Here is a 13,595-nt window from a genome sequence, read left to right as displayed (position 1 = left end):
TGTAACCTGGAATATTTGTGATTTTTGGTTTAAGTGACCATTTATCACATAATACAGCTTGCCTGGGTGGCAAGATAGACTGCAGTGTCTAAAGGGACTGTCTGCGACTCCATTATAAGAGGATTATACTTCAGGAGTTCACATTTGTTACTGGATTGGTGAAATATAATTATAGAACACACTACCAATTTGGGGCATCTATCCTGCTTTTGACAGTCTATCCTGAGGCAGCCATGGTCGTGAGCCAGTCCAGATAGCATGACATCTACACAGTGTCTTAGATTTAGAAATGATGCCAATACTTGATGGAACATCATAAGGACATCTTTGTACACTAACCCACCTTTCATATAATATTCAATGAGATTTAAGAATCTAATACTATGAAAATAATAATGAATTACCCTGCTCGGCCTATTTCTTGGTCATCTAAGCCATGTGTCCAAAAAAATAACATTCTCTATAGGTTCTTATACCAACCTCTTCACCTTGGTGTCCAAGTACCTTCCAGTAGCGCATTCAGTGACATGAGTAACATTGGTTATTCCTTAGTATATAAGGCTCTGATCCTACAGGAAGTTCTATGCTGTGTTGACCAAAGTCTCATAGTGCTTTATGATTAGACCAAAGATGGAATGAAACACTACTCTCTTGCTTGTGTTGATGGTGCAACAGTAATTCCATCATTAAGGAATGAAATTGTACTAAAAGACTGAACTGGCTCTCACAAACAGATGTATTACCCAAACATATGTAAATTAACTGTGGTATTAAAAAAAGGAGTACTTGTGGCACCTTAGAGACTACCCAATTTATTTGAGCATAAGCTTTCGTGAGCTACAGCTCACTTCATCGGATGCATACTGTGGAAAGTGTAGAAGAAAACCTGGATTTGTGCTGGAAATGGCCCAACTTGATTATCATACACATTGTAAGGAGAGTGATCACTTTAGATAAGCTATTGCCAGCAGGAGAGTGGGGTGGGGGGAGGTATTTTTTCATGCTGTGTGTGTATAAAAGATCCTCTACACTTTCCACAGCATGCATCCGATGAAGTGAGCTGTAGCTCACAAAAGCTTATGCTCAAATAAATTGGTTAGTCTCTAAGGTGCCACAAGTACTCCTTTTCTTTTTGTGAATACAGACTAACACGGCTGTTAACTCTGATAACTGTGGTATGTAATCTATTGCTTAAATTAGCCTCTGTACCAGATGTCTGGAGGGTAGCTAATGTAATGCTGATTTTTAAGAAGGCCCTAGAGGCATACCTGGCAATTAGAGGCTAGTAAGTGTGATTTCACTACCAGGCAAATTGATTGGAACTATAGAAAGAACAGACGTATCAGACAAGATATGTTGGGGGAAAAGTCAGAACAGCAGTAAGAAGTCACTGGATAAGAAGGAACATCCTCTCATGGATCAGAAACTGGCTAAAAGATAGGAAACAAAGGGCAGGAATAAATGGTCACTTCTCTCAATGGAGAGAGGTAAATAGCGGAGTCCTCCAAGGATCTGTACTGGGACCTGTGCTGTTCAACATATTCATAAATGATCTGGAAAAGGGGATAAACAGTGAGGTGGGAAAGTTTGCAGATGATACAAAATTCTCTAGCTAGTTAAGTCCAAAGCTGACTGCAAAGAGTTGCAAAGGAATCTGACAAAACTGGATGACTGGGCAACAAAATGGCAGATGGGTGCAAATAATGCACATTGGAAAAAATAATCCCAACTATACATACAAAACGATGAGGTCTATTTTAGCTATTACCATTCAAGAAAGAGATCTTAGGAACCATTAGAAAAGTGATAGATAAGACAGAAAATATCAGAATGCCACTGTATAAATCCACGGTACATTCATACCTTGAATACTGCGTGCAATTCTGGTCAGCCATCTTAAAAAAATATATATTGGAATTGGAAAAAGTACAGGGCAACAAAAATGATTAGGGGTATGGAACAGCTTCCATATTAGGAGAGATTAAAAAGACAGGGTCTGTTCAGTTTATAAAAGAGATAACTAAGGGAGTATACGATAGAGGCCTACAAAATCATGAACGGTGAGGAGAAAGTGAATAGGGAAGTGTTATTTACCCCTTTATATAACACACGAACACCCAATGAAATTAACAGATAGCAGGTTTATAACAGAAGGAAGTACTTCTTCATACAACGCACATTCAACCCATGGAACTTGTTGCCAGGGGATGTTGTGAAGGCCAAAAGTATAACTGGGGTCAAAAAGAATTAGATAAATTCATTGAGGATAGATTCATTAATGGCTATTAGCCAAGACGGTCAGGGACGTAACCCCAAATCTCCAATTGCCAGAACTGATAACTACAGGCTCATCAACCACCTCTGCACCATGTGGATGCTGCCACAGTTTGGGCTTAGGTTTTCCACCATAAATCTTCCATTTTCCAGGGCTCAGCTGAAAATATGTACCCTCACCCCAACAGCTGCTCACTAAGGACAACATGCCAGTGAAACACAGAACCAACAAAATCTATTTTTGACATTTAAATACGCACACAAATCAGTGAAATAGATTTTAACATTGGGCTCAGCTGACAGCCTGAACAACAGATCAAGTTTAAGGTGACGCAATCGTGTTGTCAAACAACTGAAAGAAGAGGGTTAACAAAGGAATGCAAAACTGTATGGACAACAGTATTGGGTGTGATACTACAACCATGGGTCTATGAGTGGGGTGTTGGTACAAATTTGGCCAAGTACTGGTGGGGGAGTTGAAATATTTCAATCCTAATCACTCCTTCCAGAACAAGATCTATTTTTCCTTATCAATGCATTTCTAATGCACTCATCACAGCAACATCTAAGCACACATAGATGCGCTTATTCCAAAGAACGCATCATTTCTGCTTGTCAGGCTCTTGCTTCAATCCCTTTCAACGGGAGACTTCAAGAAAAACACTGAACCCTAAACAACGGAGAGACTCAGACTCATTCTGATCTCCATTGGTAGGACTTTAGCTACAGAATTCCCTGCCAATGAGCCCTTGAGACTGTAACATGTTATATCCCCATCTATCATAGTTGTCACAACACAGTAAGGTGGTGAAGACTCAGACTTTAAGGTCAGAAGGGACCCTTATGATCATCTAGTCCAGGGGCAGGAAAACTTTTTGGCCTGAGCCGCATCAGGTTTCTGAAACTGTATGGAGGGCCTGTTAGGGGAGGCTGTGCCTCCGCAAACAGCCAGGCATGGCCCAGCCCCCACCCCCATCCGACTCCCCCCCCACTTCTCGCCCTCTGACAGCCCTCCCAGGACCCCTGCCCCATCCAACCCCCCTGTTCCCTGATGGCCCCCCAGGGACTCCTGCCCCATCCACCCCCCACTCTGTCCCCTGACTGCCTCCAGGCCCCCCCACCCCTAACTGCCCCCCGCCACCCCATCCAACCCCCCCTTCCTTCCTGACTGCCCCCCAGAACTCCTGCCCCCATTCAACCACCCTGTTCCCTGCCCCCTGACTTCCCCACCCCCTAACCACACCCCCGCCCCCTGACCACCACCCCGAACTCCCCTGCCCTCTATCCAACCCTCCTGCTCCCTGCCTCCTTACCGCGCTGCCTGGAGCACCGGTGGCTGGCGCCGCGGCTGCACCAGGACAAGCAACCGAGCCACGCAGCACAGAGCACCTCATCAGGCCGGGCTCTGCAGCTGCACTGCCCCAGAAGCTCACAGCCCCACCGCCCAGAGCATTGGGCCAGCAGAGCAGTGAGCGGAGGCTGTGGAGGAGGGGGAACAGCAGGGGAGGGGCCGGGGGCTAGCCTCCTGGGCCAAGAGCTCAGGGGCCGGGCAGGATGGTCCTGCGGGCCGTAGTTTTCCCATCTCTGATCTAGTCTGACCTCTTGCACAACACCGGCCACAGAATCTCACCCACCCACTCCTGTAACAAACCCCTAACCTACGTCTGAGCTATTGAAGTCCTCAAATCATGCCTCTGAAATAGCTAGGGACTGGCCCATTCAGGGGTTCACAGATAAGAATCAGGATCTTGAATTTGATTGGGAGAATTGGGTAGGGAGTCACCATCACATGTACAGTGCCTATGTCATGTGCTCTTCACAGTTTGTCTAACCAAAGTGGAAGGCCACGCCAAAACTGTAGTTGTCATGTGACCTCATCAGTAGCCCGCTGATGATAAAGTCACAAACCAGCACAGCTAGATCCCCATGTGAGATAAAAGGGTACAGCATCCTGGCCGTGTGTGATTGACAGACATAGATGTTCAGAGCAGCAAGAAGTCCATAAAGGACCCTTCGGACAATGCACCAGCTTGAAAATCAGCAAGTGATGTTAAAAAACACAAAACAAAAATAAACCATTTTCTTATAAGAAAGCTTTCTTAAACTTGGCCAAACACTGATCAGGAACACAACCTGGTAGTCACATAATTCTGAAATATACTGTCTTCTCAAGGAAATATAAGTGGTGACTTTCCCACTGCTTAGGAATGGTTAGTTTTTCCATTGTGAACTCATTCCTTCCAGTGGTTACATCCCAGCTCAGCATTTTGGAAATGCAGGTATCAAAGTTAAAATACAGAGCTATTGTACATACATTTATAGCACTTAAAAAAAAAAAGTTTGTTGCTCTGTTCACTTTAGGAGGACAGTTTTTGTTTTCTCATGGAGACAAGCTTAGCCAATTGTCTGTGCAAATATTGTTTTAAAGTGGTTGGTGGTGGAAATAAAATCTTGTGCGGTGAGACTGGAGTCTGGGAAAACCAGAGGCAAAAATCACAACAGGTCCTGAATTCCCATACTCCCCAACATCAATAACAGTTAGGACCTGACCCAATGCCCATCAAAGTCCACAGTAGCCTTTCCACGTAGTACAGTGGGCGTTGGACTAAACCCTTTGCGCTAAATTATTCCACTAAAAGCCTGTTGCATTATCTGAATTCCTCTGCTGATGAAGGGAGGCATCACTGTTGCTGATGCGAGTTTCTTATTTTCCCTTTGCTGTTCATCTTTAAAGAATTTCTGAGCAGAAGCAGGCTGACCCTTCCCGCCCCCCATTTTTAATTCTTTCCTTTCTTTTTTCTCTTTACACCCCTCTGATCCCCACCACTTTAAAAAAAACAAAAACAAAAAACAAAACAAAAAAACCCCGAGTGTCTTTTAATCTCATTTATACCCTCTGTTTTAAGCCACTTTCCTCATAATTTATTCCATATATTTATTACACTTTGCAAGGAATATTTGACTTCACCAGGACCCTACATGGGCTCAAAAAAAACAAACAAACAAAAAAACACACTAGCAGATCCTAAAGCAATATTTCTTCCAACTGGCAGACTCTATTGCATGCAGAATCCAGCTCAATGATGTAGGTAATCCAGACAATTTTATTCTTCATGTTGGTCAGAGAGTGCTTTACAATTCCATTTTATATAAAGACATCCAGGTCTTTTAAAATATTTACCCTTAAAAAAAAAGTTTTTAACCTTATATTTCATTCCAAAGCAGAACAAACTTGCAGAAGGTATAAAGTTCAGCAGTCACACAGGTATTAATATTCCTATGTAAGTTTTAAGGCTTTTGCTTTGTTAAATAAATAAATACATACACACATACATACATAAATGTGATGCACAGCAAAGCTATTACCTGTACAACAGGGAATATGTGAATGAAATCCAGTCCCTGGATCTGATGTGGCTCCAAACGATGGGGGCACTTCATTTTTGGCAAGACAGACACAATTTTCTCTGTTAAGGCACTATTTTAAAAGAAAAATATCAAAGTGTATACAATTAAATTGTTTAAATTTTAAAGAATGACATTTCCAAAATATGCAATGTTGTTGTAGCCATGTTGGTCCTAGGATACTAATTTCCAAATTACGTAGTAGTTTGAATGTGCCCTCTATTGGCTGAAACTGGATAACAACACTTTTTTTTTTTTTTTATGAGCACAGCTGTGAAGTTGTATTTTTTTAAATTAATAAGACAATTGCTTGTTTCTTAATTTCCATTACTCAACATCAATTTTATAATATCTTAGGCTGATCAGATTCAGTGCACGCATGATCGTGAGGGATATCTATTTTATACATATGTTTCCATTATGATGCACATACATTTAACTGCTCAAAGCTAGAGAGTAACTTTAAAACATAATTATATATTTTATCAAACAAAGTTCAACTTCAGGATGAAAAATCTGGAACTTAAAACTGTCTGAGTGGATCTCTGCTGTTGTTACTAATTAAGAGCCCTCTCCTACAAAAAAGTGAACTAGCTAGAATATTGTGAAAGTGAAAAGGAGTACTTGTGGCACCTTAGAGACTAACCAATTTATTAGAGCGTAAGCTTTCGTGTAGCTCACGAAAGCTTATGCTCTAATAAATTGGTTAGTCTCTAAGGTGCCACAAGTACTCCTTTTCTTTTTGTGAATACAGACTAACACGGCTGTTACTCTGAAACCTGTGAAAGTGAAATATCTACCAAGAATGCTGCTTACATGTACAAAGTCTAATCAGCTGGAGTATATATAATCCAGTTTGCTGAGAAACTATGTCCTTCTGAAGCGCATAAAAGTGCTGTTAAAGTGAAAGGTAGTTTAACAGGGGGATAACTCTATTGGGGTTCAAACTTGCACCCACTGAATTAACAGGAGTTTTGTCACGGATTTCAGAATAAAGCGTACTTTCCTGACCTAAAAGAATTAAGGTGACATACAATGAATTGGTGCTCATGCTCAGGAAGTCAATCTTTACAGACAACAACTTAAGAGTCACTGATGTGATATATTGTCCCCCAAAGGAAAAAAAAAAATGAGTGTCCAGACACTGACATCAGTGGCAGAGACTGTCATCCTAAAGAGCTGCTGATGTTTTGAAGGAAAATTGCCCAGAGGGATAGGAGAGAGTGGGATGGAGAAGAGAAAAGATCCAGAAATTGGGGATAGTGCCTGAAGAGCCAATGTTGATTAGAAGAGAAATAGTTGAATGAGAATTTTGTAATTCCTCTTATAGATGGCTCACCATGTGATGTAATTTCCACTGTCAATGTATTAATGAGATGCAATAGTGTTCTTTCTATGTATAAGCCAAGAGTACATGCAATCCATTTAAAGTATTTTTGTCCAACAGAGTGATAAGAAATCATGTAACAAATATAACTGATATTAATTTATGCTTCCGTACTTATTTCGATAACATTTATAATAGCTGACCCAAGATTTTTATTATTAGAACATTGCCTAATAAGAGCTGGCAAAATATGCACTGGACATCATCAACAGAATACTTGCTAATTAACCCCTATTATCATCACTCTGAGAGCTGCATGGAAATGTTGAGACACACTAACAGTTTAAAAAAATGAACAATATATTTTAAAAAACAAATATCCTTATTTATACTACTAACACCTTAGATTATTAAACATCCAAATAGTACTCTGTTATAACAATTTCTGCTATTTTCTCACTGTTTACTTTTTGCATTTTCTTCAGCTAGAACAAAAACAGACTATAAAGTTTCACTTTGATTCCTGTAGACTAGCACAGTGCTTTATTTTTTGAGTTCCTAATACTCCAGGGGAATGTTTAAATTCAAACTTCTCTGAATTAATTTTTTTTTTTTTTTTTTAAAATCAACTAAAATGTTTTCATTACAACAGTATCAAGGATGACTTTTTCTTTTAAAGACAAATGAATTTTTTTGTCCTGCTAGAGTTAAAACGAATACCTAAGATTTTTATAAGAGACAAGAAGAAAAATATATTCATCTCTATTTTCTGTTTCTTTTGTGTATTTAAGAGTACTTTATGTATAGCTCATTTCCCCTGGTGACGTGGATGTCTCTCAAAGCAACAGGGGAGAAAAATAACATGTTTTTTAAAAGTAACATGATTGTAAACATCACTTAAAATCAACAGGGGAACACAAAGGCAGACATAGTAGCTGAAACTATATTCCACTTATCTGAAGTGGAAAAATGGGCTTTTAATGCAACTTGCCTGGCACTGTCCTTCCTTAGTTACTTCCTGCAAATTTTAATTGTGACCTACAATGTCCCAGGTTTATCAAGAAACATACTGAACTTTAAAAATGTCACATTACCCTTCTAAGGAGAGCTGCCATTGACTAATTTTACAACCTTCTACAATGCAAGGACTGGCTGGCTGGCAATCAGATGCTGTCTGATACAAGGTGGCAACAGCAGAACGAAGCCACTTTGGGCTCCATCCTCCCTTCCTCCACAGTTTGGGGTACTTGTGAGTGACTTCCCTTTCACAAGGGCTTAGACCACAATGTCATGCTGTAGATTTTATTGGTTGATGCTTGCAATTCTGAGTTTGAGACCACAAAAGAGGACCAAAGGCGATTTACAATGAAACTTGTTTTCAGCAAACACAACTAATTAGCATGCATCGTCCTCCAAGAGACAGAGAACTGAATTATACTAAATATATGGGAGTCTTTGAGAAGTGGTCTCCTAAAACAGGAAATTTCTCAGTAAAACTGATCCCCTGTACAGGTTTCAAATGTATAAACAGGATGGTGATTTGTATCAATTTTTTTACAATATGAGATGCCAAACCATGGTTCACACTGTATCAACTTACATTTTCTGACCAATTGTAGAGTTTTCCTGAAACAACAGATCAACATCAATGTCAAAGCTGCAAGTAGTGATGCACCAGGTCATGCCACCAACTACCTAAACATGAACAAAAATATGGTTATTTTCACTTTATGTTCAAAAAGGGAAATTTTCAAACAAATATTATTTAAATCCAACCAATATGGCTTCACATTTTTAGTCTCCTTCCCCACCTCCAATACAGCACGATTCAAATGCCATCTAATATCTCATCAAAATATAGTGAAGAGAAATTCAGAATCACCGTTTGCGATGTTTCAGATTATTTTTTAAACTTTATTTCCTAGTTTTCTTGAGACACTGAGTTCTCTGACATGCAAGTAGATGAAAATCCAAGTACACTGTCAACCATGAAGAATGGAATAAAGATTTTTAAAAAATGATGAAGTGGCTGTTTTAGAGATCATGAGCTGTAAAAACTCAAAACAAGAATTGGAACATATGTCCTCATTTACTTAATCCAAGTTTTTCCACTGTTATTCTTTTATTATTTGCATGAGAAGTAGCACACAACCCCCCCCCCCCATATGGTAGGCATTATATAAACAGTGACAGAAAGCACCTCACCTGAAGAAGTTTCTATCTTAGGCCCCAACTCTTCAAACATTTATGAACATGCTCAATTCAAAACACCAGAGCAGTCTCATTGATTTCAAATGACAGGTTTCAGAACAGCAGCCGTGTTAGTCTGTATCCGCAAAAAGAAAAGGAGTATTTCTGGCACCACTGAATGCATCCGATGAAGTGAATTGTAGCTCACGAAAGTTTATGCTCAAATAAATTTGTTAGTCTCTAAGGTGCCACAAATACTCCTTTTCTTTTATTGATTTCAAAGGGTCTACTCACTCGCTTAAAGTTAACCACGTATACAAATTTGCAAAACCTAAATACACAACAGACAAAGAATAGAAGAGGTAACAGGCACAGAGGTGAAGTGACTTACCCAAGCTCTCAGAGCAGGTCAGTGGCAGAATCTAACTAGAACCCAGGTTTCCTGACTTTCAGTCCAGTACCCTTTCCACTACACCACACTGCCTCTCTAATATAGTACACACTCAGCATGGTTACGAAATAATCCTTGTATATTAGTGTCTAGTTTGTTTCTCATAGTTGACTGTCTAGTGTGACAGTCGGTAGAAGGGGGAGGTATTTTATTATAACAATATTTGTTTGTTAAACAATTAACAAAAAGTCCTATAAAATATTCTATACCATAACAGCCTACAGAGTTTCACTACAAACACTTATGTATGTAAGTAATCCCACTGCAGGATCAGGATACAAGATGCCAGTCCCACAACTGGATGTGTGTGAGTACCACTGAAGTGTTCATTTCCACAGATCCAGTTACAGAATCAGGGCCTTAAATAGTCTTCCTTAGGCATACTTATATTTGTGGTTGTAAAGTGCTATGACTGCCTATGGCTCTATAAATATAATAGTTTGTAGTTTTAACAAGCAAAGGTTTATAGGACAACACCATTATCCTATGTACAAGCAAACTATTGAAAGAAATGAAAGAGCCCATTTTCAAAGGCTCTGCCATAACTACAAGGGATGCACTCTCAAAGCAAGGTTCAGGGATTTATCAAGTCAAATGTTAAACCAACAAAGGTACCTCTTTAAGCATATACTCTGTACAGCCTGACTTACTTCCTGTCTTTGAGGATGAAGGTCCCTATAACTGGCTTTCCACAGAATTACCTAACCCTTCCCAAAATATTTCCAGTGACAGTCCAAAAACAGCTTCACTAGGTAAGTTGTTCTATTTGTTCATGAAACTCCACAGCTAATAACTTCCTTTACCTTCTTTAAACTTCCCCATTACTCCTCATTTTCAGTATGACTAGAGCCTTTTACAATGATCATGCCACAATGCAAACAAGTTTTCATATTAAACAAATTTAGGTCCTTGTTTGTTTAGCCATGGAACTCTAGTTCCAGTTAGGAGTCATACATGGAGCTAAATTCCCCACACACCCACTTCAGAACTGTAGGCCCTGATTCTGCAAATAGTTATGTACGTGCTTAGCTTTAGGTATGCAAATAGTTCCATTGAAATCAATAGGACCACTCATGAGTAACTGCAGAATTGGGTGCCTTAGTTCCCTGAGATAAGGATTAAGTTTTACTCATATCTTCACTACATTACTGGAACTATATAAATAATAAAAATAACTTTATCTGCTGCTGATCTCCCCTTCTCCTTACTACCTGGAACTATTAAGCTGAATTTGAAAACCATGTTTAGTAAATACAGTAAACTATGTCTAATCAGTAATCCTGGATTACAGTCTCACCTTGTCAAAGGGTGATAACCCTTTGATTCTTGCCCTGAAATACCCAGCTGCCACCAGCAACTCCAAAATTTCAGTCAATTTGATGTTTTGTTCTTCATCTTCTCTGGTTTCAACCTAACAAACAAACAAAAAATTAACCCTAATTTTAAAATATTGTATCCACTCACCTCCTCCAACCACCTAACTTTAGGACTCAAAACAAATTTTCCCAATTTTTTCCTTAATATAGACCATATGTATGTTAATACAGAGTTTTCTCTCACACACTTCCCTTCCATTTGCAATCTGATAACATCTTTATAATAATTACAACAATTGCACACATGGAAAAAACATTAGGCAAGTACTTAATGTGTTTCTAGGTGGCTTTAACATGAAATGTTTTGTCCTGTTTGAGAAAACCTATTTATTATTGCCCAGTCGCTCTTGCCCTTTTATTTCAATCAATCTGCATCTCTTCTCTAAATGTGGTGTTTTCTCCATTTTTTAAATAAACAATTCAGCTATTGCATTCTAATTGAATCCATGTCAGTTCCTGCTCTTCATCTGATCTCCCTGTCCCATCTGTTTTTAAAGTAAACCCAAACAATCTGGGCACCAAAGGCCACAGCACAGGTAACATACCCTTGATTCTGCAGATTTCTGTCAACTCTGTAGGGCTCATACAATACTACACCTGAAATGTAATGTTTTCACAAACTTTGTATGAAGATGGTAAGAGATAAATTGTTGTGGGATTCCACAGTTTCCTTTAACCATTTTCAACAGCCCAGAATAGGACAATGGCAGCATTAATATTGAGCGCTTATGTGAAGCTTTTTTATTATTATTTCCAAAGCACTATGCAAGCATTAACTAATTAATTCACGAAACGCTCCTGAGTAATAAGTGTTGTTACCCCCATTTTCCAGGTAAGAAATCTGGGGAAAGGAGAATCCCCACGACATTCCGAACCCTTAGAGAAGGGTCAGTTGCGGAGCCAGGAACAGAATTCACAAGTTCCTGGCTCCAGGCCTTATGCTCAGGCAGCCAGAAACATCCTGTCTCTGTCACCCCGAGAGTCAGTGCAGAGGGGAAAGGAAGCAAGCTAGGGAAGTTGCTGCCTGTGCAGTATTCATAAAGCAAGACAATCTGCCAGACCAAAGCTCTCTAGCTGTTTAAGTTTGGGAGAAACCTAAGGGTCCAACCGCTTTACAGTCTGGAAGTCTCCCCGTCTTTTACGTCGATGTGGGAGCTTTCACCCCCGGAAGGGACTCAACACTCACGCCTACAACACGGCTGAGATGAGCACAGGGCTGCAGCCAGGGCGACAACCGCGACCCTCGGGCCTTCGCTCCTCTGACCTGGACAAGCCCCGTCCCCCAGGGAGCCCGCACCGCAGACACGGCCCAGGTGCCCAGCCCCGAACGCCCCAGGGGCTGGGCCTGATGCCGGGCAGGCCACGCCGGGGTCAGACCCCAGCCGGGGAAGCCGCTAGGCCTGGCAGCCGCCGCGGTAGGGGAGAGGCAGAAGCCGCCCCAGGAGGCGGTGAGCGGCCCATAGCGGCGGGAGGGGGCCCCCAGGCCGGGAGGCCGCCGGATGGGAGCCCTGCGCCCGTCAACCCGTAAGAAGCCGGGCGCACGGCGGGGGGCTGGGCCGGGGGTCTCGTTGCACCCCGGCTGCAGGGAGGCCACGGGAGCGGCCCGGGGAGCTGGGGCCAGGAGTCCGCGCAAGGGGCAGCTCGGGGTCCCCGGACGGGCAGGCGGGGCCGTACCTCCTGCGGAGCCTGGTACCCGAGTCCCTTGGGGGCGCCCATCGCCCCCGCTGTCCAGCCTGCCTGCGCCGCGCGGCTGCCGCTGTCACCCGCGCTCCCTCCGCCCACCAACGGCCACTGGGGGGGGGGGCGTGGCGTGTGCGTGGGTGTGGCTCCGCGCGCGCCCGTCTCCGCTACCGCCCCGCGCGTTCGTCCCCGCCCGCGCAAGCGCGTCCGGGCCGCGCCATTCGCTGCGACAGGGGGCGGGCGCTGCAGGGTGACAGGCGGGTCATGTGACCGCTTGGAACGCGGGGTGCCGTGGACCGGGGTGGCGGGTAGCCGCCTCCAGGTCTGCCCTTGGCCGGGGGCGCTGAGGGGCGCCGCCGGCAGCAGGCCGGGGGTCCATTGTAGGGAGAGCCAGGGCAACCTCCCTGCCAGAGCATTTGTTCTCAGCCCCCTTTCGTGCATTAGCCCGCAGGCAATCCGGGATTTCCGTCCGCTCTGCGTTTCACTGGGGGGGTTGCGAGGCTGTTTAAAAGCATTTGTGGGCACGTGCGTAAGCCATGCAAATGCATCTTTTGTAAACCCCACTTTTTCTCTCTATTGCAAAAGTTTCCCGAACCCCTAAGAGTGCTGTGCAATGGTATTCTTTGCCAGTGATGTAGGCTTGTTAGTTAATAAACTATCAGTAGGAGTTTAAAAGCATGCCCCCAATTTTCTCCCCACCCAAATATAAGCGCCATGCCATGCTAGCAAACCCACTGTGCCTATTAAATCAGGGGTTCTCAGGACAAATTATTTGGTGGCCTCAGAGTGCGGCCACCAACTCTTGCTAGGTTTCAGAGTAGCAGCCGTGTTAGTCTGTATCCGCAAAAAGAAAAGGAGGAGTGGATATGTAGGCAGAGTTGACATCGAGGTT

General features: G+C 42.4%; 1 protein-coding gene across 1 annotated transcript in view; it reads right to left on the bottom strand.

Annotated features, from left to right (window-relative positions):
* Positions 1–12,846, bottom strand: part of CCDC93 (CCC complex scaffolding subunit CCDC93) — a 104,171-nt gene extending 91,325 nt beyond the window's left edge. The window contains exons 1-4 of the mRNA XM_084643566.1: positions 12,698–12,846; positions 10,945–11,058; positions 8,607–8,701; positions 5,641–5,752 (exon numbers count right to left, since the gene is read on the bottom strand). Coding sequence (XP_084499692.1) covers positions 5,641–5,752; positions 8,607–8,701; positions 10,945–11,058; positions 12,698–12,739 — 363 coding nt within the window. The 5' untranslated portion in view covers positions 12,740–12,846. The remainder of the gene's footprint in view (positions 1–5,640; positions 5,753–8,606; positions 8,702–10,944; positions 11,059–12,697) is intronic.
* Between the last annotated feature and the right edge of the window lie 749 nt (positions 12,847–13,595).

This window comes from Lepidochelys olivacea (genome assembly GCF_965140295.1).
Source record: "Lepidochelys olivacea isolate rLepOli2 genome assembly, chromosome: 11".
Taxonomy (NCBI): domain Eukaryota; kingdom Metazoa; phylum Chordata; order Testudines; family Cheloniidae; genus Lepidochelys; species Lepidochelys olivacea.
Note: the sequence above shows the minus strand (reverse complement) of the source record. Positions and strands in the feature narration are given on the sequence as shown.